The sequence below is a fragment of the Platalea leucorodia genome (genome assembly GCF_965183815.1).
Source record: "Platalea leucorodia genome assembly, chromosome: 17".
In the NCBI taxonomy this organism is placed as follows: Eukaryota; Metazoa; Chordata; class Aves; order Pelecaniformes; family Threskiornithidae; genus Platalea; species Platalea leucorodia.
This window is the reverse complement of record NC_138839.1, coordinates 9407765-9434482: the sequence shown is the minus strand read 5'-3', so window position 1 is coordinate 9434482 and position 26718 is coordinate 9407765. Positions and strand designations below refer to the sequence as shown.

The window sequence follows — 26718 nt, the reverse complement described above, 5'->3', positions numbered from 1 at the left end:
CTCACAGGCCAATGCCCTCATCCTTTTCTGCTACAAGTGACAGGCAAGGGGATAACAAGTGAGCTACTGGGGACAGACAACGGTGGCCTTGGCATTTCATTTCTCCTTCTCCATGATTTTTAACTGGCTGCAGGCCAGCTTTACGGATAGTATGATTCCTCCAACATCATGTTGGCCTGATGCTGTAGGGTAAGGATTACACTCCCCCAGCACCAGGGTAGTTTTTGGAAGTGTCACCTCCTAGAAAACTACTGGAAACCTCAACTGTCATCCTCTCTTGTGCTCTTCCCACTAGACCTTTTCACGTGGCCAAGGCACTCTGCTTCAGTGGATGACTTTTGTTGAGCCATCCCACCTACGTCCACATGCAGCAGGAGACCCCAGACCGGGCTCTGGCCCCCATAAAGCGACAGGATAACTCACCCCCGAGGGAGGATGCACCGTCCAGCCCAGCTCTGCCGTTGCCGTTGTGGAGTCCATCAGCGTCTCTGCAGGAAGAAGGTGAAACAAGGAGTCAGTGGCCGTCCGGTGAATGGCCTGAGGCTGGCGAAGGGGAAAGAAGTAGAGAGGAGCCAGCCCAGGACTGCAGCCATCAAGCCCAGCCTGCGCTGAGCCCTCTGGCCAGCTCTCAGCCGGGAAGGAGCCTGGCATCGGTCTCTCCACCAGATTTGCTTCCTCATCCATTGCCTATTGCTACCTGGCCCCCTTGTCTCCTGCAATGCACGGGGGGATGTGCTCTTCCACCCACCAGCCCAGCTGGACTTTCCTCCTCAAAATCCAGGATCAGGGTACCATGGCCCCAGAGCAGCTCTGCTGCTGCAGACAAGGAGCCCAGCCTGAGTTGGTTTCCTCCATCACCTTCCAGTTTCTTTTGCAAAAGCGGGATATTTTTTTCTCAGCCTTTTGCATGGTAGGCAGAATCCTTGGAGATGCGGTAGCACAGGGAAAGGAACAGCACTTTTAGGGCTTAAAAGTACTAAAAAATTAAACCAACATTAAATCTGGTTTTCCAGGCGATTTGGGCTGAAGTAGGTCAGGTGATGCTACCGCCGACCAGCACAGAGCAGGGAAAGTCTCCCTAAGCCATGCGGCAGTGAAGTCTCCTTGTCCTTTCTACAGCTCATTACGCGTCCAGCACTGAAGTCTTTTTCCACCCCAAATAGTTACGGGTTGGCCTAACCACCCCACACGAATGGCATGAGAAGGGATGCTCAGGTTATGGTCCCCAATCCTTGGGCTAATGTGTGTAGGTGTTCCCCATCCAGCATGGGAATAGGCCGGCCGCCCCATCAGAAACACATTGGACAGATACTTCCACGAGTGGTTTCCACAGTCTGACTATTTGTCCTTCCTCCAGGCCTGCTGTCGCACCCTCTGTTGCAACACGAGGACTTTTCTGCACCTTGCCCAGTGCTGATGTTTTGAAAAAACAGGACAATATTCAAGCATTTAGGAAATGGGGTTTAGAAATCATCCCCAAAGGCTTCCACACACCAAGGCTGCACACGGGAAAAGCATGATGCTTGTGGGACAGACTGTGCAGGCCAGCACACAGTGATTCCATGGCCAAGACCACGGTGATGCCCACAGAAGAAATTACGTGCCTCCGCACCGCAGAGAGAATGTGCATCTGCCCCTGATCCCAGCACACGCACTCAGGACGCCAACCACATTTGCAGGGATGCTGGAAAGCATCCATCGCACGCACACACGAGACACAAACCCAAAATCCAGCTTGCAGCTTCACTTTCCCTGCCCTCCCAGTTACTGCAGGACCGGCAGGGAAAGAGGCCAGTTTTAGGGCTCTGCAGCTCTCAAGAAAAAGCACCTTATGCACAAGATGTACACCCGCTCCGCGTCAGCACTGAGAGCACTCAACCAGGAGAACCCCGACGCAATTGAGATCTCCAGCCACCATCCTATAACCCAACCGATGGTGCCAGTTCCCATGGCCACAACAGGGATGGCCAGTTACTGGCTGTAACTGCGTCCTGTTGCTGCTCCTCACCAAGCGTCCTGCCCCGAATCCCCCAAAGCATCTCCACCTTCTCCACTTCCACTACGCTGAACAAAAATGAAGGAAGAAAAGCTCAGCCTCGAGCAGACCCATCATCTCAGAGACAAGCCTGGATGCAGAAATGACCGCTCTTCAGCCTCCCAGCAGCGCACGTGAACTCCCCTTTTCCCGTCGGCAAGCCAAAAAGTGCCTCGGCGCAAATACGCTCCTTGCACCTACTTCTGGCAGCAAATCATTTTCAGACTGTGGGTTGTTCGTTACTCCTGGTTAGAGCCAGCGGTTTCCAGTTCACAGGAAACCAGGATTTCAAAATTTGGTTTTATTCCAAGAGTAAAAAGCAAAATTAGTTCTTTTCAAATTTTCCCACTAGGAAGAGTTCTGGAAAACAGCTAGTCCTGAAATGTTGTCATTCAGATTTATGAAATTTCTTTTTAAACTGAATATTTGTTTACATAGTTCAATAATAGTGTTTATTTTATCAGAGGATCTGGCTTTTTCATTAAAACACCAGTGGCACTTTGATCTGAAAGAAAAACAACATTTTTCACCCAGTGCTAGCTAGAAGCTGCATTACTTTAAAAAAAAACCTTAAATTTGTTACTTTATCTTAACTATCAATGACAGTGGTGCATAGTAAGTATATTAATAGCAGTGACTATAATGTAAACGAAGATACACTCTTAAACGGTAGAAACAATTCCCCAAATAAAAAGAACATTTTGAAGCATTTTGCATTTTTAAAAGCCTTTTATTTAATGAAAACTCAGCGCAAAGGCAACGTTGTGCTCGGTGCGTTACTGGGGAGCGCGCGGCCCACGGCCCTCGCCGCTGCCCCTTCTCCTCGGCTGAAGAACTGCGCCTCTCCTTGGAACTACACCTCCACCCCAGCTGGCCCAAGGACAGGCTGTTTTGACACGAGACAAGGAGGAGTAGAAATTTGCAGGTTTTAAGCAGGTTTTTCCAATGGTCAATTATCTCCTCATAAAAAAAATCTTCCATTAATTTTAGTCTGAATTTACAGTGCTCGGCTGCCAGCTATCAGATTCCCTTTTACTTGCACAAAGACTCTGCTATCCTAAACCTCTTTCCCTCTCGTGGTGCTTAAGGGTGGCAAATGAATCACCTCCACGATAACTGAATTAGCTGAGCTTCCTTATTCTTCCACCCTAAAATGGGTTCCTTTCTTTGAGACTCTTGTTTCTCAACCGTCTTTGTGTAGGGTGGACCCCAAGACCGTGGTCCCCATTGCACACAGCTGTAACATCCCAATGCTCCCCTTTTTGCACAGCTTTTCTACCAAACTGCTGCCCTGTCTGAAGGGCATTTGGAGATGGGTTGGCATGTCAACACTTGGCAGTAGTTGCCTGAATTACAGAAAATTGTGAATAACTGGTCCGCATGAGTCACAGTGAACCTGGTTAGCCGCACTGACTGCAAAAGGGGATGCGAAGCCAGGATGGGTTTCAATGGTGGTGGTGGCTTTGCTCCATCATCCATTGATGGCTGACTTCAAAATACCTTATTGCCCAAATTACAGCCTGCCCCAGAGGTGTCTTGCCCAGGTGGCCAGGAGCACCCCTCACCCTCTACCTGAGGTCGAGGAGACCACGTGGTCCTCCAGGGAAGACCACTGTCTCATCCCTGAGAAGTGTCTTATTTCCAGACAAAAGAAGTGCATTAATTCATTTCTCCAGCAAACAAAATCAGGAGTGATGTCCAACATATCCCTCATCTGCAGGGACTTCTCTCTGCCTCTCTCCCAGGCTCAGACCTGCTCAGATCTCCACAGCAAGAGGGCAGACTGCGGTGGGAGGAAGGCCTCATGAAGATGCAGCCGAGCCCTGCTCTGACATCCCATTCTGAAAGTGCTGGCACGGAGTCCGAACGAGCAACCAATAAACCAGGAAGGTTTAAGAAAGCAAGACAAGGCCTTACCACCCACCTCAGCCGTGCAAGAGAGGCGGAGGTTCCCCTGGGGTCTATTCCTCCTTCAGCAGGATGGTTTTTTATTGCTGCAGGGGGACTGCAGAAGCTCATCAAAGAGGAGTTTGCAAGATGATTGATTGTGGTCTGCAAGGATCTACACCGGGAGAAAGTAGCAGCAACCAGAGCTCCTTAGCCTGTGAGGGAAACTGCAGCTACAGCTTTGCCTGGGAGCTGAAACCAGCAAGACACGTGGAGAACAAGATTCAATTTTCCCAGGGAAGGTAATTGCCCCTGAAGAGTAGTTGCCAAGAGGAGCAGATCTTGCACTGTTTGCATCCTTCCCCATCCCAGGTGAGCTGGAGAAGCACGCGTTGCAGGAGCATGCACTGGGCAGGAGGTCGCCTTGGTTCCTTCTAGCCATCAAGGTATGATAACCAAGGAGATACCCACAGACACCTCTGAGGGCATGGGTGACTCCAGGCACCAAGACATGTCGTACAGAGTTCTGCTACGGGTGCAAGCCCCACATGAGGTGTGATAAGCTCCAAGGAATGGGAACCCACCATACTCCGAGGCAGCTCCTCCACCCGCAGCAGTCCCAACGGGACTCAGCCCCTTGCAACTTCTGCGCCCACGGTGACCCGTGGTGGGCTGCCATGGCCATATCTCACCCAGCAGCTGTCCTGATCCTACCTACGGGCTGCCCCATGCTCATACCCTGCTCCAGGCACCCAACAAGACCAACTCCTGGGCTGGGGACAACAAAGACAGACCAATTTCTGGATAGGCAACCCTAAGACCAACTGTTAGCACCCTGCCAACCATGGAGAGGAGAAGGTGCCTGCTTCAACCAGCAAACTCGGCAGCTTCACTCGCTGTCACAGCCAATGCTTTCACAGTGCCAAATAACAGGGTGAGGGGCTGGTGCCTCGGCAGCCCCATAAAGACCCCCCCCCGGCATCCAGGACAGAGCAACCCCCGGCAATGACAGTGACGCCATGGAGCAAAGCCACGTGGGAGCAGCAGGGGTGGGTGTCTGGCCCCCGGCCCATCTCTGGTGGCTGGCGATAGCTGCAGCTCAGTGAAATGCTCTCTCCAGAGCAGCATTTTCTCAATATTGTTGTTTGTGTTCTTCCCTCCCGCGTGTTTATCTGCAGATTCACATGCTACCCACAGCATTATAAATAAATCTGCAGCTGCTCGAAACCAGCAGACGCAACTCTGGCCTGCTTCCCACCAGAAACCGTGCTGCTCCCCACGGGACAGTTAGGAGATAAGTGCCTGTCCTTTTCACTTTGAAGATGCTTTCAATAAGCAACTTTCTGCCAGCGCTGGGGTCCATTCCTGGCACTGCTGCTTGCTACGAGGGCATGCCAGGTCTCCGGCTTGAGCACTTGGCATCTCAAGATGTGTCATCACCACCATACCACCACCTCCAGATGCTGAACAGCGACGCTAAGATGCCGTCAAGCTGATGATCTGCTATGCCAATGACCTGGGTGGGGACTCCTACACTTCTGCATGGTCTTCACCAGGACTGAGACTGGTGGGCAGGTCTGGGAGGGGAGGACAAGACTGGGATCATTCTGGGTGCTGGCAGGGGGATGGCCAGGACTGGGGATGGAGAGTGACAGGACCAAGGGACAATGGCAGAGGCTGGAGGCGCAAGGGATTAACAGAGGAGCTGTGCACGTTGCAGACACACTTCTCTCTGTCCGGAAAAATAACTTCCATGGAGTTTTGCCAATTTAGACCAATTTAGAGCATCTGGCCCTGAGTTTCTCAGAAGTCCTGGCAAATCCTTCACATTCACAGGCTCAAAACTCATCCAGATAAAGAAACAGCTGGACAAATAAATAGCCCCACAGATAGCTGGAGCCTCCACCCTCATTCTTCCACCCACAACTTTTTCCCTTCCCCTTTCACTTCTCACGCCAGCTCCTCCCTCAGGGTAGGAAACTTGCCAGCATTTTAATCCTGGTACAATATTATTAACACAGGGAGCGAGCTTCTGACCCAGGATTGCATCAGCTCTGGACAGTGCTGGACGTGCAAAGCAAGCAAGAAGTTGCCCAGACCTCTCCGATGGGCTGGAAGCAAAGTCATCCCAAGGCAGACACGGTGGGAAGACCGTGCCTCGTCTCCATCTCCCAGACGTGACCTGGAAGCCCACCTAATGCACCTCCTCAGATCAGTCCAGGCTGGAGGGATACTGCAGACCGGGCTCGGTGCCGGAGCCCAGCTGGGTGGAGCAAGAGCAGGATACAGGCCAGAGACGCTGCAGCTTGGGACAAACTCCTCCGCGCAGGCACATGTGCTCCTGAAACTGTGTTTCCAGCCTGGCCTCAGGCACAGCCACTGCATCCCCATGCAGGGGGGGCGGCTAATGAGAAACCCGTCTGTCCCCCGCCCCGAGGAGCCCTTGCCGCAGATCTATTTACCCTTCCAGAAGTTGAAAGGCCCCTCTCTGCCTCCTGCGCTTTACTGGAGCCTTATTATAATATTTTTGCCAGCGAGAGCTGAGAGGGGCTGAGCAAACCCAGTGGCCCTTCTCTGCAGCCCCGAGCTTTGCTTTGCCTGGCCGATGGCCAGCGGAACAAACTGAAACCCAATCCCCCCCCGGCCGACCCGCTGGCGCAGGAACAGCACGCTGCATTGTGAGCCGGTGGCTACAGGATATTTTGGATACTTCACTCAGGGATCCACTTAAACTCCAAGAGGGAGAGTGATTGATAGGGAGCGAGAAGAGGCAGTTGACTGAGCTGGGACAGTGACCACCAGCATCCCACCCCACGCCCAGAGCCCCAAAGGCCACCCCAAGGGCAGCCATATCAGGTCATGCCAGTGGTCCCAGTGCTGCGGACCCAGCAGAGAGATACCTGGTCATTCAACACCCTTCCCTAAAAAATTAGGTCCAGACAGACTCAGAGACCTAAGAAAAAGAATGATGTCCACCATCTCCATCATCCAGAGCACCTCTGACCTGCCAGCCAGCCCCCCAGTCCTGGGGGCTAGCAAGGCACAGAGCAGGGAGGCCTGAGCCCAGAGATAGCACGCAGTGCTGGCAAGGGAAAGATGTCACCACTTTTGGGGAGCCATGGAGCCTTCCTGGCCCTTCAGTTCACCAGGACGTCAGTGAAGCCCACGTGCAAGCCCTGTGAAACAGGAGTCAGCCCCAGCGCCAGCAGTGGAGCAGGGAATGGTGCTGGAAGCTGGTAGGGCTCAGCAGTGCCCACTGGGATGCCTTCACCCATCTACTGGGTGATGCTCAGCTGCTTGTGATGCTCGGATACAGGCCTGGTGTCAAACAAAGGGACGTCCCCAAGACACCCTGCCCTTAGCACAGCAGTTCAGCAGCCCCACTGGAAATTCCCCCTGCGTTTTTCCGCACTTTACCAGGGGAGCTGCCACGAGCTGGGCTATGCTCTCCCCATCCCCACCTAGAGCCCTCCCTTCCCCTGATCCCCCACACCCCGTCTGACCGTATGCATCACCGGACCCATCCTCAGGGGACCAAACCCAGGGCTGATGCTGCTGTGCAGAGAGGGGGGGGCACTGAGGCCCTCGGCTCCCAACCCTTGCTAGACTGGGAAATAAGGAAAGCAGGGCTTGGAGCAGAGCTGCACCCGGCCATCAGGCATGCAGCGTGCCAATGGGTGAGCCAGGAGCCAGGGCCGAGCGCGGCCACGACCCAAAGCCAGCACGCTGGGAGGAGCAGCTTCACAGCAAATCTTCCCAGCCCCTCTTCTCCCTCTTCCGAAGCCATCGGCCATTTCAGGCATTGCCCAGCACGGTGCTGGCTGCTCCACTGCTGGAAAGCTCAAAACCAAAGGGAAAGCCCAACCTGACAGCCCCAGGGGGCCTGCAAGTCATCCAAGCACATGTCCTGCTTTCTAAGCACCCAACTGACCATCAGCCCATCCAGACACCGCCACTGCCAGGCAGACAAGTGCTAAGGATTGCCCCTCTCATCTGCCCACCCATCAGGGACACAGCCCAGCTCTGGCTCTCAGCTGAGAGGGGCTGGGAATTCAAATTGCATGATCTTTCAGCCGGGGGCCTCTGCTGAAGAAGCAGGTTAGGCTGGGTGCGAGGGAGCACCACGCTCCGTCCGGCTGCCACACTGCCCCCAGTCATCGTGGCAGATGCATCCTCTCTGGCCCCAGTTTCCCGACACCGTCTGCCCCAGAGGTCAGCAGAAACCTGATAACCCCACCAGAGACCCCAGAAAGCTGCTCCAGCAGCATCGAGGACCCACGGTCCTTGCTGGCAGCATCTGTCCCAAAAGGAGCCGGGACTTGTAGGTGGTCCGAGTTCAGCCGAGGGCAGGCTGCCAGGAAGAGACAATGCAGATGCTAAATGCCAGCGAGCAGGGGCCCTCCTGCTGCTGCCGGGAATGCGGTAGCCACACAGAGGAGACACAGATGCAGACGTTTAACAGCCATTGCTACTGTCAGCGCTAATGACTCGGTCCCTGCAGTGGCACCGACCCCACCGTCTGCAAGACACCTTGCAGGAGGGAATCCCAGGGTTACACAAGCGTTTTTCCTCACCCACATCCAGCCTCGTCCACCCCATCAGGACAGCCCAGCAAAGACTAACTTCCCCACCGAGGAAGTTCCCCATCTAACTTCCCCATCTCCCAGGAACATGGAGTGGGACCATGTCCCTCCCGACAGACTCCAGGTCCCTTTTCCTCTCCAGGGGCAGGAGGGACATTCTGGGAGGTTGGAGACCCCATGCTCACAAGCTCTTTCTGCAGGTGCTCCAGCCCTGAAGGAGCCAGCAGCCCCAGTCCAGCTGTTAGCACGGCATAGCCACCATAAGGGGCTGACCCCGTAGCATGGATGGACACATGGCCATCACTGCTGGAGCCCAAACACAGAGCCACTACCAATGGTGTGCAGCAGCGGACGCAACATACGGGTCCTGACTGCAGCATCTGGGGGAAAGAGTCGCTTTATAACATAATAACCTGCTCCCACCACCGTGGTTGGGGCCAACTGGTACAAGGTGCAATGCCCAGGATGCAGGGCCACACCACCTAGTCCCCTTGATACCCCAGACCGACTCTCCTGTATCCCAGCTAGAGCATCCTGTATCCCCAGACCCACTCTCCTGTATCTCAGCTAGAGCATCCTCTATCCCCAGACCTACTCTCCTCTATCCCCGGGCACAGGGGCAAGGTGACCTCAGGAGATTTGGGATGCAGCAGGAAGCCTGGAGGCTGCAGAGCATCACCAGGGAAAAAGCACGTGCTCGGCTCTCACATGACCTCCATCCCTTTTCCCCACTAACCCCTGCCCATCATTTGATGTGATGAGCGTTGAGGGGACCAGGAGGTCCAGGGGAAAGGATGAGGGGACCAGGAGGTCCGGGGAGGGGACATGAGCCCAGGGCATGGCTTTCCGGCCAGCTCTGCCTCCCCTTCCCCCTGTGGCCAGTGCCACCAGCCACCCCCACCCAGAGCAGGGACAGCATGCGCAGCGAGCCCCCGTCCCACCTCCCAGCACCACTGGCACTAAATGAGGTTTTGTCACCCCGCATGGTGGCGTGGGCTGCAAGCAACTTGTTCCCAGCAGGCTCCGGAGCCCTGCTCAGCATCCCAATTGAGCTATCCTTAATGGGCTTCAATTTTAATTTGCTTTTATTGGAAAACACAGATGGTGACCCCCCCTCTCCCCCCTGCCCGAACATACACAGGGTAATAACATTTACGGGGGAAAGATATTATCTCCAAACGCAGCCAAAGCTCTAGCAAAAGCCCCACCGCCACGCAGCGACGCGCAGCTGCGCCGCACAGCCCTGCGCCTGGCTTGTAAAGGCAGGGCCACACAGAGCCGCTGGCACGGCAGGGACGAGGGGAGGCAGGCCCTGGGTCCAGCGAAGGAGAATTAAAGACCAGGACTAGCCCTGGCGCAGCCAAGTAAGTCTGGCAGATTAACCTGGTTAACTTCTTCCATGACCGGGTCTTTGCAAAGCAACGTGGGGAGCTGCCCGAAGCAGAGGGGTGCCCAGAGCTGCTGTCCAGGGCTGGAGGACTGCGCTGGTGTGCCCATCCCACCGGACCCAGCCCCTGCCTGCAGCCCAGACGGCTGCTCTGAGCACCCCTGGCTCCAGCCAGTCCCCTGCAACAAGTTCATGTCAGAGCTCAGGGCGGTTGCAGGGAGGCGACAGCAGCGCAGGGACAGGCAGGGACAGGCAGGCGCTGCTGCACAGGCAGCCAGGCTACACCAGTCCCCCACCAAAGAACAAGCATCAAGCAGCCCTTGACTTGCGCCGCATGCATCCAGGCACCCAAACACCGGTGCCCGCGGATGCTCCCGCTCCTCCGGCACTGCTGGTGCTGCCATGCAGAGCCCTAGATCCCCTTTCACACACCCCCCGCCACCGAGCGCTCAGAGCACGTGGCTGAGCGGGGATGCCCTCCACCGCACACGTCTGGCTCCGTGCATATACCTGACAGCCAAGTATTCCTGCTTTTCACTGTTTTTACTGACAGGCTGTAAATGTGCTTCTGGTTGGCAGCTCCAAGTGGGAACGGCTTGGGAGGAACCGCAGGGCCAGCTGCAGGCTTGTTTTTGCCAACCGCAGAGGGATGCCCCATGCCCTGGGCTGGCCGTGGCAGCGGGGGGCTTCGGATCAGGCCCCCGGCCACGGGAAGCCTCTCCCCGGGAGAGACGCAGGAAATCCCAAAATCCCTACAAGGAGCTTGGCTTCCTTCTTAGACCCTCCAGAGGCCAGAGCATCTCTCCGCCTCCATCCCTTTGGTATCATCTCCAGGGGTTTGCTCGTAGCCACGCCAGGAACGCAAACCCTGCGTCCCCTCCAGGCCCCCCCGCTGCAGATAAAGCCAGAGCGGAGCTGGTAGCTGCAGGCAGTGGGTATTTTTAGTGAGCTGCAAATGCTTCCTTCCTTGGGAAAACCCCATCTTCAATACCTCACCACAGAGAGGGCTTCCTCTTTCACGCCCAGCTAATTCATTACACACTAATACAACCTCCCCAGGCAGCAGAGTGAACCAAGGGGATGCTCCACCGGTGGATGCCGCAAGGCTCCTGCTCACTGGTGGCCCTGCCCAAGTGAGGGACGTGCTCCATCCATCCATCACAGCGCTGCCCATCCGGCAGGAGCTGGCCAGCTGCCCTCCGTCGGGAAAGAGCATCCCCGAAGCCGGCAGGAGATGGGCTGTGGGACTGCAAGGAGAGAGAAGCCCCTCTGGGGCTGAAATCTCAGGCGTGACTTGCATCTGCACCGTAGCAGAGCTGCCATCACCCACAAGGGCTGCATCGAGGAGCCAGGGGACCAAGGACTGGCACGGGAGTGGGGAACGTCCACGCCAGGACGTATCTGCAGGTCTGCAGACCAGCCTGGAGAAGGTGGCAGCAGCTTATGAACCAGCTCTGCTGCTCACGGGGCTGGGGGAGAGCACACGCCAGGATCCAGGCTGCCACTGGGATGGGATCCTGGAGACCCCAATGCTTGTGGAGACTCGTTTCCATCACAAAACTAATACAACCGATGTGGGTAATCGCAGAGCAAACCTCATTTTGAGAGCTGAAGACAAGGGCATCAATAAAACGAGGATGAGCAGTTGCATAGGTAGAGACAACCGTAATCCGCTTACACGTATGTGGGAAGAGATTTTTGCACTCACCAAAAAGACAAGACACCCGGAGGTGAAAAGGGGCAATTTCCAAAAGTTAAAAGGGATGATTAGCAAAAATTGATTAGGGGGGAAATGTAAACAAAAACAATGAAGAGTAATTACAGCTAGCTTAAGAAGGCTTTGCCAAAATCTCATAAATCTGCGATCATAAAAGAAGGCGTCTTTAGCTAAAAATTATCTTGGCTTTGAATAAAAGAAAAAAATTGCAGTAAAAATAAACATATTGTATAAATTAAAACCAGGGGAAGCTGGCAGCAGTAAATTAGCAGTTATAAGATGCAGACAGTTGCGAAAGGATGTATCAATGAAAAAATCAACTGCCAGCAAACATAAAGGAGAGAAAAGGAGGAATTTTTAAATACACCAAAAGCAAACACAACCAGAGCTGTGGAAAGGCAAGTCCACGGGGAGGCTCAAGTGTGAATTCAGGCAGCAAAGGCAGATGCCCCAGTGCACCGGGCAAAACCAAGGGCAAGGCCAGGAGGGACGAGCGGACGTGGCAGCTCCAGGCTGAGGACCAGCGGTGACCGGGGACGCTGAGAGCCACGGACGCGCCTGCGTCCCCTCTTGCTGGCAGCACCGCGCCGCACCGGGCGGCTGCTCGCCCTGTCCCATCCAGGAGCAGGGGAAGCGCAGTGTCGGGGCCGCATTAGCAACTTTAGAGTTGTTTCCTGATAGCAGCATCATCCCCAAGACAATTCCCAACTGCTCTCAAGCAGCTCCTTCGTGTGGTCAGCGGAGCCCCTACAGACCTGCGGGGCAAGGACAGCCCCAGGACCATCAGCTCTCCTCTCCCCTTCCAACACTTTTTGCCATGCCCCAAGCAGGGATGGTGCAGTCTGAGGATGGGGAATGACTTCGCAGCATCCCACAGGGCTGGTGGAAAGGAGCTCGGGGGTCTCAGTCCAGCCCCATCCCCGCCACGAGACCAGGGCAGCCGGGGCTTTGCCTAGCTGAGCTTGGGAGAGCTCCATGGATGGAGATGCCCCAGTGCCCCACTGCAAAGTGATGCAGACATTTCCAGCTGCTCAGCAAACCCTTCCCGGGCCGGGAGGGTGCCTAAAGCACGTGGTCCAGGTGCCGCCTGCAGAGCGGCCACAGTGGCTCCACAAGTACCGCTGCAGGATCTGTCCCGGCTCCCCGGGCATGCTTGCCAGACCCTGGGAGAAGAAACAAACTGTCGGCTCTGCAAAAGCCGCAGCAGTCACCTAGATAACTCAGCCAATGTCTTGGCAGGAGTCAAACCAAAGAGATGCCCAGGGCGTTAGCAGAGCAGCCGGGCTGTAGGACAACACAGCAAGCATCGGTGAGGGCGGATCCAGTGCCGAGAGCTCTCCAGGCCAAAAACCAGGCAGTTCAGCCCCATGCTGCGCTCTTACCTCCTTGCTTTGCACCTCAGATGTCTTGTCAAGGAGGCGCAGCAATGGGGACATCCCCCAGGCAAGCTTTGAGGATATAAGCAGCAGAGGTACCAGCATGGATGTTGGCCAGATGTAGCCCAGGGTTCGTGGCTCCTCTGCATCCCACTGCAGGGCTGGTGCCACCTCCAGCCAGGACAGACAAGCACAAGCCATCAGGAGTGCCCTGCGGGCAACAGTCGAGGTGGTAAAGGACAGACCGCTGCCACCATGCTTCTGCAGTGGGGAAGGCCGCTGTTTCACTCTTTTCTCACTGTGGGTAAAAGCCCCTTGCACGGATCACAGCAATGCCCAGCTCTTCCAGAGCATGCCTGTGCAAGGAGGAGGTATCGCTCTTCCCCACTGGCTGGGAGGGAAACTGAGGCAGGGAGGACTCCCCACTGCCTGCCCCAGGATGCTCCAAGGCTGGGGAAATCACTCAGCATGAAGCACCTTGTCCCCTCGCAATGCGTGGTTTTGGCCTGGCACTGATCAGCACCCCGGTCCCTTCCAGCACATGACACTGAAGTGACACCACGGCGGTCAGCACTGCCCATGCAAACCCAGAGACACACACGCAGCAGCAAACTCCCCCACAGGCACCTGTGGACCCTGCAGGGAAGATGTGACCTCGGGACAGGCTGTGTCTGCACCCTCTCCCCTGCACCCCAGACCTCCAGTGCTCTTTGCATGGGTGCCCAATGGGGACTCCAGAAGGATCCACCCGTGGCACCCTTGCTCCCTCCCCACGTGCAAAACCACCCTGCCAAGAAGAGGGCAGCCCTGCAGCCTCCGAGCACCAAAGGGTGCACAGACAAACACCTACAGCTTTGCAGGCTTTAGGGCTTGCTGCCTGAGCCTCACAAAAGTACCACGCTTCCAAAATCTAGTGTACAGGGTGACCAAGGCGTTACCTGACGACCTCCTCAGCCTTGACATGGGAAATCAGGCGAAAAGTCTTGTGCAGGGAATGCACCATCCCCCAAATTCCCTACTCAGCATGAAGCAGCCTTTGTAAATCAATGTCTGCAGGAGGAAAACACGTGAGGGAGCAGCAAGTTCATCCTCCCCTTGCTGCTGCACTCCCAATGATCCCTGAATCACACATGTGTGATGGGAAGGGATCTCTGGAAGACTCAAGTCCTATCCCGTGCTCAGGAAGGACTCTGATATATGGGATGTGCTTGAGCCCCCAGGGATGCGCCCAAGCCCCCAGGAGCACTAAAAGAGGACACTGCTCTTCTCCCATTCCCCAACACTGCGCTCGGTCCACTGCCATCACAGCACCCCTCTCCTCGCCCATGCTTTCAGGAGATGGAGCCCCCTGAGAGCATCCCAGCAGGTCTTGCTGCCGCCATAGAAAAGCCTGGGCCGGCCAGCAGCCACGATGGCCGAGCCATGGGAAACCACCAGCACCCTGCACTGCTGTCAGTGACGCTGGAGCAGATGGGCTGCTGGCTCTGGGATGCACAGGGAGTTTATGGCAGGCAACACATGTAGCCTGGGCTGAGGGTGGCCACATAGATGTCCTCAAGACCAGACTTGCCTGCCAGGCAGAGCGCCAGCTTGCACGCACAGCTTCGTGCATGGTCATCGCGTCTCCACCAGAGTAGCTGGGACCACAGCATGCTCTAGAACGCTTGACGAGTTACCGGTGTCACGGAGAGCCTGGAGGCTGAGATGCTACCGCGGCCCAGACGTGACTCTGTCCCCGATGTGGGCTGCTTTCAAGCAGAGGGTGAGCACAGCCCAGGGCTCGGCAGCGGCACCGCTCCTCTGAATGAATGGGGATGCCAGACTGAGCCCAGCTGATTTGATCTCAGCGGGTGCCGCCGCGGGCACCGGGGCTGCCAGTCCCATGGGAGACGGGCTGCTGCCACAGGCAGCCTCGCAGGGCACCAGGGCTCTTCCCATCCCACTGGAAACCCTCCCCTCCAAACACCGCTGGCTGCTGCTGGCTTCAGTAAGTGCCTCTTGCCATAACACATACCTGGCTGCTCACCGAGAACACCTGGCGCATGAAGGCTGCCTTCCGAGCTGCTTACCCGAAATGCACAGGGCAAGTCTCCCCAAAAACCACATCCCGGCGGGCAGCGAAGAGGGGGACCAGCCGGTCCCAGCCCTGCCAAGAGCATGTCCGCACCCCATCACACCCCAGCAGCCCAGGGAGTGGAAAACATCGCCTCGGGGTGAAAAATACCTCCTCGATTCCCGGGAGGTACCTCTCCCGCCCGCGGAGGATGCAGCACTCCTCCGTGTCTCCTGATTTATCCTGCCCGGAGAGCAGAGGCGCCGGGGCTGGCTGCCTCGGCACAGCCGCCCCCGGCAGAGACGCCGGTGGGATGCACAGGGCTGCTGGCCCCATCTATCCACTCACGCTGCCGGGGATTTATAGATGAATAAAACCCTGTTGGCTGAGCCTTTGTTTACTCCTCTCAGAGAAAATAATTAACTCTTGACGCAGTTCTGACTCACGGGACGTGGATTTAAAGAACTTGGTAAAAACATCCTTAAAGCTGTCCCGCTCCAAGCACAGGCAAAAGCAAACTGTAATATTCCCTGTATCATGCCAGGGCAGCGCCAAGCCTGGCCTCACCGGCTCCACGCACCCTCTGGTCCCTGCACCATGATGTCCCCAGGCCGGGACTGATCCCCAGGGAGAGTCTGCAAGGAGCAAAGGAAGACTGGGAAAGAAGGCACAGAGGGATGGGACAGGTGGGGGACAGGTGGGGCACCCCTGCAGGGACACATCGTGCCCGCCGGGGAGGCGACGGCTGCTGACACCCAGCTGGTTTCCATCGCAGAGGAGTTGGGCAAGTGTGAAACGACGATCGGACCTTCAGTGTCTTTTATTTCTGGTAACTTTTCTTCCTTCAGACACCGCGGATTTGCCTGATGGGGTCACTCACGTGAAAAAGCCCCCAAAAGCAAAACGTTGCATTGCAGAGGCACAGGTGACAGGATGGGGCACCCGAATGGCTCGGCCACCACCAACCATGTGGCCCCCCTGCAGTGGCACCTGGGATGGGGCAGAGCACGCGGTGACGCTGGGAGCAGGGCCCTGATGGTGTTCGCTACAGGGATGGCAGAAGGCTTGCAAACTCTCATTCAGCGCTTGGGGGCAGTGCCTGCTTTGGCTGCCCCCCTAAGAAAAAGGGGGGTTCTGCTCCCCACAGAGCAGAGAAACAAACACAAAACACAACACGGAGCACCCAAAAACTAAATGCATGAACAAAACGGCTTCGACCCCTTTTTGCTGCAGGGGAGGAAGCAGTGAAGCAGCCCGGGCACTGACACCCCCGCCAGCCCGGGGGCAGAGGGGACCCCCACCCGAGCCCTGCGGCCGGTGGCTGTCTGCAGCGGGGCCGGTTGTCACAGACGTGGCAGCGGGTGTCCAACCGCAGGGACAGGCGAACAAAGGACAGTTCACGGCTCTATCGATCGGGAGGTCAGACGGGTGAAGCGCGAACATCTGGTCCGACACTCTGCCCAGCGCCGGCCGAAGGACTTCCCCGGGTTTATTTAGACAAGGGTGAGTCTTTCAGAAGGAAGCATCCAATGTTGCTGTTAAATTTCCCAGGATGGAAAGCCCTCCCCACCCCCGGTTTGTGCCCATGGGGAGGGACGCCGAGCAGCACGGGGTGAGTGCCAGCCAACGCCGCAGCAGCCGTGATGCATGCAGCTGGAAGATGCCCATGTGCAGCAGGGTAACCCTGATCAGCAGCTTGTGCCCAGGCATCTTTGCGTTTATTCACATATTCCGTGAAACTGAAGCTTCAGCAAGATGTGTGTTATCAGGGAGATGTTTGCTCCGTGGCACCCGCAGAGGACGGGGCAAGCAGAGCCAGCCCAGCTCCTGCAGCGGGAGCGGGGCTTTGGCACCAGGCACTGGCAGCCGCTGCAGCTGAACACGGGCTCGCACATTTGTAAGCCAGCAAACAGCCCGGCCAGCATGCCTGCCCATCCCTCCGGCCCAGCACGTGCCCGAGGATGGCTGGAGACAGAGGGGTATTAGCTGGAGGGAAGAGCCCCAGGGGTCAAAACCAGTTTATGAGAAATCAGTCACCTTTGATCTACAGATTACGAGCAATAGCGAATCGACTACATCCCTGGGTGAGCTGCTGCACAGTTAATTAGACACGTTATTAAAAACATGCTCCTCTACCAGTCTGAATTAGTCCAGCTTCCAAGCCACAGAGTCCTGCCCTGCTAAATTAAACAGACCTTCACGATTAACAACCCTTCCTCCAGGCCGGTACCAGCAGACGAGGCAGAACGCACTCCTTCATCTGCTGGATAAAGCAAACGACAGGCAGGTTTTCCACACCTTGAGCCATGACCATAGCTGGTTGGTTTTTTTTTTTATTTTGATTCTCCTTTGGCTGCGGACACCAGAAATCGACCCGGCATCACAAGGGACCCATCATCACAAGGGAAGGATAAACTGGTATGTCCTGGCTCACCAAGCAAGGACCTGATTAGCTCTTTCAGTCCAGGAAAATGCATTTCAAAGGTGTTTTCAGGGCCAGAGATTTCCCAGTGAGCACCTCCTGTCCCATAGCTGTGGACTACGCTTTCTGCTCCCAGATACACCGTGGCTATACTCAGACCCACTTTTGTTCCCCTGCTGCACCGAATTGCCTCAGGTACAACCAACCCATCCTCTCCCATCTTTATTACCCTCCCAACACCGGTACTTGCTGCAGGCAAGGATCTCATTAGCAACACTGCCCCAAAAGTGGTGATGACCCACTTGGAGTTTTTTCCTGTGAGCAGCCAATTTTAAGCCCCTTCAGTACATGCCCGTAAAGCCATTTCTTGCTGGAGCACCGTGGGAACACCCCCATGCTCCTAACGCTGCTGAATTGCACATAAATGGCTTGAAACACCTGGTTATTGCTGCAACCACTCTTAGGGTGACTCATCCGTCCCCCAGTTTGGAAGCACCAAGTGCTGCACACGTGCTTTTCTGCATGCTAAAGCACTGTGTAGCGCACATCTCCGTGATCTGCCCATTGCTATGGCCAGCCTGAGCAAGATTTGTGTCCCATGATAATGCAAAGCAAGTCCTGCTGCTGCCCTTTCCCCTGAACCCCACATCTTCACCCCACCTCTCCCCCCACAGAGCAGAGAACAGACAACCCCCCTTGAAGAGCATCACTGAGAGCTTGGCTTTTTTCCTTGGTGTGCATCCTCCATGGGGTTTTGTAGCTGGCTGTTTCGTCTTAAGAGAGCCACCCCAGCTGCCCGTGAGCTTCATGGGGACCACGAACACCAGCTGCGGGATCCAACCCTCCCCAGCATCCCAACACCCCGTCAGCCGGCGAGCCTCCACCTCACTCCCGGAGACTTTTATTAGAAACACACAGTCACGAAACATTGCAAGTGGAATCCATTACACAGCATTTAGTACGTATCATTTGTATTTCACAGCCAGCCAACTTTCTGATTTCACAAGCAAACGGCTATTAAAAATCCCGCTGCGGCCAATGGGAAGGGACCGGTGAGCGAGGTGGGAGCGCGGATGGAGGGAGCATTTCCACATCCAGGATGGACCTGCTCCCACGTCTGGACATCTTTCACAGCCACAGCCTCTCCTGCCGCTTCCTCCACTTGTGAGATGCTGTTGGCGTGCGGGAGAAGGCAGCTCTGCTGCCTGCAAATAATTCACCCCTATCTGACTCAGGTGTTTTTTGAAGCTGGGATAGGATTGCAAATTATTACTGCAAGGAAAAAGAAACTCTGAAGCACTCCAGCGTTCAGTTTAGCATCACTCCTGCGAGGTACTCTGGATGTCTGCAGACATTTCTAGTTTGTGCACAGCAGAAATGTTGTGAGCCATGCCTTAGAGACAAATCAACTCATGGATTAGCTCCTCTCCCACCTTCTCCTAGGCGCTTCGTTCCCCAGGACAGGATCTCTGGGGCAGGGGGGATCCATGGTCAAATGGGATCGCCACCATCGGGGCAATGCTATTCATGTACCACCACCATTTGGGGCAGAGTAAGAAGAGAACAAAAAACAAAGACATGGTTTAAACCCTGAACCTGGCCATTCCTAGAAAGATGCAATTTCCTAAAGAAAAGGCTGAAAGTAATGAAGGGAAGACACAGCTTTCACTCATGCCCAGCTAAGTAGAAGGCATCTTATCCCATAAAACAAGAACAGTGAATCAACTCATCCCATAAAACGAGAATAGCAAGTGACTCCAGGATGGGCATCTTGACCCAGGAGAGACCTTTTCAAAATACAAATTGTGACTTGGGATGTTCAAGTTGGATATTAAAATATTATTGAGGATATTGTCTCCTCAGGAGGGCCGTACAGCCCTGAGGCAGGCCACCAGAAAGGTGGGGCATCTCCTGCACTGGAGGTTTCCAGGACTTGACTGGCCAAACCCACAGCTACCCTGATCACTGCTACAACTGGGGCAGGGGGACCTTAGGGACAGGGACACCAGAGCTGGACATTGACTCTGATCAAAGATGGAGATGCGTTGTTTTACTGATGGAGCTGAAAAATCTTGGTTCTCCTAGAAGGTGAGCAGACATAGCAGGACCCAAATCACTTCCCCAGTACAACTTCTCCTATATAATGATGCAAGCCACTATCTCATCCAGACCCCTGTTTGTCACCCCGGTGTTCCCTTCTTCTGGCAAGTGGAGCTAAAACACACAGCTCTAAATTTTGCCCAGAGGAAGGCTGGCTGGAAACACAGGCTGGGAAACACCCTCATACATTACCCAGACCCATCTCCACATTCACCACCCAAGGAAATAGGAGCCATCTCATCCCACTGACAACACAACGCCTTATGCTTGCTCTGGGATGCCCATCTGTTTAGTATTATAACTTACTTGGTGGGGGAAAAAAATATCTCTTTATTGTGTTTTGGAGCAAAAATCCAGCAGATGCACAAAGACAGCACGGCACAAGCAAGGCAGGGTCTCCCTGGTCATCACCAGGCTCATCGATATGAGCGAGTCTGTGTCTTGGCACTCATCCTGCAAATTCAGAGGCTCTCCCACCCTTCAGTGGATGCCAAAAGGCCTCTTCTTCCTTAACCAGCGGCAATGCATCAAGTCAGCTGAACGTGCACAGTCCAAAACCAATAGAGATACCAGCAAATGTCTAGCAGGAGCCACCTTCTCAGGTGAAAGCTGGTTTTGCCAGGGCAGCAGGTCCTTCTCCATCAGCAAAGCAGGGCACGTGTCCTGCTCACAAAGTCATTGCCCGTCCTCTCAAATCCAGCCATCAGTGGTCTTTCTTCAGCCCTAAAACATCCCGCTCAATTCACCTGACACTGTGCCTAACCCAAGGCCGAGGCAGTCTTGGACTCCCCTCTCTGTTTCAGCAGGAAACCTGGCCAGGGCTCCTGAGGAGGACGATAGCGAGAGCAGGGTGACCAGCATGCCTGAACCGAGCTGCCACAGCAGACTCTGCTGTCACCTCCCCAAACCATGTCTCCTCCAGCTCCTGGTCTGTCTACACAGGACGGGGTCCAACCAAGCCATCATTGGCATGTCAATCCATCAGAGCTGGGACTAGGACTAGTCTACACTGTAAACTCATCACAGAGCAGTTAAGCTGAAGAGGATGCTGGAGAAGACATCTCAGTTTGCATCCGTTCAGCTGAGCCACCGTTCCACCAATATAAATCAGAAATATGCTCAGGATATGAAATGGTGCAACAACACGCGTGATGGAAAGCCAACACATGATGGACTCAGAGCCAGCGACCCAGCTCTCAACACCAGGTTTCTGCTCCTCGCACTGCCTGGAAACACTGGTGCCTCGTACCTGTCAATATCTGTCATCGTTACGCTATATCATACCCTGTGATCGGTGAGGACAGGCTCGTTACATAATTTTAATGCACAAAGTGCAATAAAGACCCCGAGGTCTACAATTTCTGACTTCATAATGACACGGAAAGAGGGCTGAATCACTGGACTGGAAGCACGTAAGTGCCCCAGCACTGATGATCACAGCCTGTGTTGGCCAAAGGGAGGACAGGCCAAACCTGAAATGGCTTTGCCCATTGCTCCAAATGTATTAATTTCCCAAATCCCAGAAAATCAGCAAGCAGAGTCAACCAGGAAACAGGAGCAAAAAGTACAAATGAAAATCAGAGGGGTTTTGGACTGGATGATCTTTGGAGGTCCCTTCCAGCCCAAACCATTCTATGATTCTGTGATTGTTATGACTCAAAGAAAAGTTTAAACAACTTATCTTTTTTTTTTTTTTTTTTTTTTTTAAAGCTACAATTTGACAAGCTAGGAAGACAACATCTTCAAACAAAACCAACCTCAGAGTAACAAAGTGCTGGTGACAACCACACATGCAAAGGCAATACATGAGAAATGGAAGGAGAGTAAGCAGGCAACTCATATTTCATTGTGACTGGCATGAAGTGAAGCAAGTGAACAAGGGAAACCTATGGAAAAGCCATCTCTGGCATGGCTGAAGACAAGAAGTTATGGTGGTGGTGTTCTTTTAAGCATGTAGACAAAATGCTAAGTAAAGATGTTAAAATTCATAGAAACAGAAAAGCATTGAAAATGCACAGGACTGGAGAAACGGAGATTCTGTCACCTTTCCAGGCCCTGCTTCACCTCCGCACCATTTTCAGGGCAAATTTTTTTTTATTATTATTTTTTTTGCCCTACATGCAATCAGAGCTTCCCTTGCTGCAGTTCTTTTTAAGAGTTTGCGAAGGATGGCCACGGTCAGCCCGTCTGTGTCTTTATTAGGAAAGTAGGATGTTATTTCCATAGCCCTCAGGAGAACAGGGCTGCTTCCTCCCGTTAGTAACGCAGGATTCCTTAGCTCATACATAACTAACGACCCAGGGACCGGCTGACTGTAATTCTCTTAAAAATCACACACGCTGTTTGCAAGCGTCTAGAAAATAACTACGACTTCGGCCACAGCTGGAACAGATGCATCAAGACCACGCAGTGACCAAACAGCTCAGCTCTTTTCTACACAGACAACGGCCTCATGGAGGTGGGAGAAGCCACAGCCATCGTTTATCTTCATTTTTGGGCTTTTCAGTTATGACACTTTCATAAACAAGCCCAGGGAACCATGACTACATGAAATTCCTGTACAACACCTCCACAATAGGTTGAAAAATCAAATCCCAGGACTAGCCATTAACATCAGATTGGAAGAAAACCACAAGAAAGCTCCATAGCCTGGTTCCAGTACCAATCAATGTCTGCATGAGTAACTGGGCAGTGGAGCAAACCTACGGAGCTCTTTCCAGCACTGTGTTTCCAGAGACCATCCCCATCCCCTTTGCCAAGGGGCGGGGGGGGGCGAGATGAGGCCAGAAGCACTTTGGAAGGCAGGAGGAGACTTCAAAAAGATCTTTATCGCTTGCAACAGCAGCCTGAGGAAAAGACGGTGCAGATCCATGAGCCCCACCAGCCAGCAGAGAGCACAAGGCAGGGGACAACTTCTGACTGAGAAGTATCAGAGCTCATAATACTTCAGGGACTGGGACAGGGAGAGGGAGAACTAGGAAAATCAAACACATTTCACAGTAACAGACTCAACAGACTTCAAGAATTAGCAAGCAAGAGCCCATGAGGGGACGCCTGGGAGAAGAAGAAAGCTGGTAAGTCCTTGAAGACACTAATGCAGAAGCATCTCAGTGCAGAAGGATCACGTTTAGTAGATGCACTAGGATTATAAAGTGATGAAATGGTAGGCATTCAAGGTCTCGCTCAGCCTGAAATTGCTTCTGGGAAAGTAATGAAAATGCTGATGTAATTCAAATCATAAAGAATTAAAGAACAGGAGTATAATTAGCACCAGTCAACATACTTCTACAGGAAACAGGTCTTGTCAAACAAATCTGATTTCATTCTTCACTGAGATTACAAGTTTGATTGGTGAGAGTAACCGTGTACAAGGCAGGAGGCTTTCTGACTACCGAAACCAGGAGGCGTGACGGCAGCACGGGGGAGCAGAGCCAGCCGTGCCAGCGACAGCCGAGCCGTTGCCTGGGCGTACAGCTCCGTATCACCGAAAACATGCTAAAGGGATTAAGAGCTGATTAGCTGGCAGGTTTCAAGTAATAATTCCCACCATTGGACCTCAGTGGGCTCCGCAGGAACCAGCCCCAGGTTCGTTTTTGTCTTACAGTCAGCATGATGGAGAGGGATGAAGGAAACCGATGCTGAAGTATCTAATGCTCTTCAAGGCTCGCGGAGCATCCTCAGGCAAAGGATGTGGGATTCACCTCCCTTGGCGGTTGCCATATGAAAAAACAATGCTTCCACTTTAATGCAGTTGTTAATTTTCTACAGATAGTAATGACAGGAGAAAAGGGCCTCCGAGGACAAGCCAGATGATCTAAAACAGCCATCCCAGGCAGGTGGACCGAACTGACCTGTGCAGGATACGAAGGGAGGGGGCCGTGCTAACTGCTTACATTAGAAACCCCACTTTTGTGCTGGTGATTAAATTGACCAAATCATCTTCAAAGGAAAGTTGGGGGGGCACAATCCTTAAAATAATTTCAGCTCTGTTGGGAAAAGCACTGGAAAGCCTCATCTCCTCCAGCAAACGCCCCTGGAGCTGGTGTGGCCCAGCAGATGTAAGCACCAGCCAGGAAAAACTCCAGATGGTCCCAGTGACACAGTGGCACTGGTCAGGGACAGCCCCCTGCGCCCGGCTCTGGCACCGCAGCACAGATGCTGTTCCCAACCGACAGACGTTCGCTGTGTGCGAAACAACGGGATGGCCTCGGTCCTCTTCCAAGCGGGCAGGTGTCACCGACAGGACTGCCGTCACAGGCGGGGACCTCCTTGGGAGCCAGGGGGATTAGGGCTAAGTCTGGGTGTGCAAACAAGTGCCAACTTTGCTCTTCCTTCCCCTCCCTTGCTAGGAGAGCAGGAGCATAACCATGGTTTTAAGGTTTCCAGGAGGGAGAAGATGACTGTCCCAGGCAGGAGCATCTACGAGGTCCCATAGATGAGCTGCCCCAAGACACAGCCAAGGTGTGCGCAGACCTGCCTCAAGGCTGCAGCGGCCAGGACAGGGAGCACCCTCAGCACCACCCCCATCCATCTGTTCCCTGCCCCGTGGCTCCCCAAAGGCTGAATGACAAAACTCAAAGCACCCCAAGAAAGTGCCACAGATGGGGCTCTTCCACAGCAGGCATCGCATGTGAAGGTGAAGGTGGTGAAGGTGAAGGAAGGTGAAGGTGAAGGTGGGAGTGCACCCACGGCTAGAAAGAGACCACTTGGTGCCCAGCCCGAGCTTTAGGATTTGCAACAGCTTTTGGGAACTTTCTCAAGCTGCAGCAGAGACAAGACAGGTCTGAGGTGTGCTGGGAGATGGGAGAGGGAGATTCCCAGGTCTTTGCCCACCCCAAGGTTAGGGAAAACTCTCCAGCACCCTGGCAACCAGCAAATCCACACAGAAAAAGCCCTCAGCAATAGGGAGGGAGCAGCTGCTGTTGTCAGTGCCTTCTGGGCTTGTCACGGCTGCCTCTTACCCCCTGCCTCCCCAGCCAGATCCTCTGACATCCAACACCGCCTCTGCCAAGCCAGCCCAGTTGGGTTCCCCCACTAATGCAAGCAGAAAAGCCATCCTTTGGGGGCTCCTCTAAAGCAGTTCCCCCCCCCCCCAAAAGACTTAGTCAAAGCAAATGCCAGACCCATTAAGAGCAAAGGACCTCACAGTCAACAGAGGAATGCCTGGGCTTGATGGACTGTTTATAGAGTCTTTTATAGGAAGGATGGGTAACCTAATCCCAACTACAACATTTTTTTATGCTGCTCTATGAGGGTTCAGCTGTGATTAAACTGTTGGCACAGTCCCATGGCACATAAAACCATGGAGACCAGCAAGTCTCATCCCTGCCGGAGCCCTGCAAATGCAAATGGCAAAACTATTCCAAGCATTAAAGGCCGGCGAGCCCTGCCGCGGGCCATCCCCGCTCGCACCTCCAACAGGCCTCGCTATCTTAAGAGACCAAAATAAAAGCGACTTGGCAGTCATTGCGCTGATCTCTAGTGAATATTCACCCCTGCTGCAGTCCAGAGCAGGGCAAAGGATAAGCAGCGCTCCGGGGCTTGTTTGGGTCCCAGAAGCTGGGTGCGGGAGATGCAACTGCTCTTGCAAAACCATGCTCTCAGCAGTGGGCTTCAACATCCTTTTCTCCTAGAAGCAGTCCCAGGACCAGCACGGGGCCCTCCACCATCCCCCTAAGACACCGGATAAATCCCATAGCCACATTTTCTGAGCAGCTAACACACTTGATTTGGAGCCAGCCTCACTAAACTGAGATGATCAGAGTTGTGTGTCCGAACTGTCTCTACCAGGCTGCTGCTCCATGGCTGGAGCAGAGACCCTGGCCCCCAGCATGGGCAAAGTCCTCCCAGGAGCCAGCCTCCAAGGAGAGGACATCTAAACACCTCCACTCGTCTCAGGCAGACGTTGACCCAAGAAACCATGCCCTCCCGGGACAAACCACCCCCAGGGTGCTCTAATTTGACTGTCTGAGAAGGAAATAAAGATTTGGAGGGGGAGAGATTGGAAGAGTGGTTACGTCCAAGCCCAGGCTTGGCACAGGGTCACACCAAACTCACGCTGGAGGACAGGCTTGTGCAGTGAAGGAAAGCCCCCCCCGAGCCTCAGCTTGGCTGGAACAGGGAAAAGGGGGGGGGGGGGGGGGAGGCTGGGGCAGGAACCCCCTCTGCTGCCGTGCATTGACGGGGACCGTACATGGGATGTGCATCCTCAGGGAGTGGGACCGCTCGACGTCAGACCGGCAGGGTCTCCCTTGGCATGGCTGGCGGGTGGGATTTCTTCAGGCAATTGGAACATGATGTTTCTTTCATTTTATTGTTACAGAATTGGAACAGAACCAAGGCTTTTCTTTTTTTTTTTTTTTTTTTTTTTTTTCTGGCTTTGTTGACTCATCCATCAATTTGTCTGGCCGCCCTCATGATACTCCTTGGCATGATGGGGCCACCACACACCCATTCCAGGTGGGCTCCCAACGCTTGCGTTAGCCCACGGCCACGCGAGGTGGCCTCTCAGAGTTAAAGCTCTGGAGCACGCCAAGCACAAGAGGCTACCATTGATTTCAAACCCTTCTTCTGCATCAAACAAAAGACACCACCACCAGAAACCCTGCACTGAGCATCCTCAGCCACAGCGCCCAGGAGAGACGTGTCCCTCAGCCAGGCTCTTTATATGGGATGGGACTTTGCCAGCAGTTCTATTTTAGCCCTGTGCAAGAGTACAGCACATTCCTGCCACCAAAGGGAAGAAGATCCCGCAGCGCTTTTGGAGGCTATCACCTGAGCCTGTGCACCCATGGGGTTTCTCCTTCCAGCACACGTAGCGCAGAGCCTGATGCACCATGCGCAGGGCGATGGGCGCCGTGATGGAAACACGACGGGGTGGGCACGCCGCCATGGCTCGATGAGCTGCCGGCACCCCCGGGAGACCCACAGCAGGGGCCAAGCCCTTCTCCACCCCTCTGGCCACCGAGCAATTCGAGGCTGGACGACACACCCAGCGCTGACCTCGCAAATCCCATTTTTCTTCCCTTTTCCCACCGTAGCCCACACACCGAGGACCTCCCAGCCGTGCGGTAAAACGCCAGGTCAGCTTTCCAAGGGCTCAGCACCCACAAGCGGGAGCTCAGGTCATATTTAGGCCACCCAAATTACAGGGCAAGA

At 54.3% G+C, this 26718-nt stretch overlaps 1 protein-coding gene across 3 annotated transcripts in view; it reads right to left on the bottom strand.

Moving 5' to 3' along the window:
* EPHB2 (EPH receptor B2) overlaps positions 1 to 26718 on the bottom strand; it is a gene marked incomplete at its 5' end in the record, with an annotated part of 131468 nt that overhangs the window by 92699 nt on the left and 12051 nt on the right. For 2 of the 3 annotated variants that reach the window (XM_082328833.1, XM_082328834.1), the window contains one exon: positions 424 to 488. In XM_082328833.1, coding sequence (XP_082184959.1) covers positions 424 to 488 — 65 coding nt within the window. Of the gene's footprint in view, positions 1 to 423; positions 489 to 26718 lie in introns of those variants that run through there. The other variant, XM_082328835.1, reaches the window with a different exon arrangement.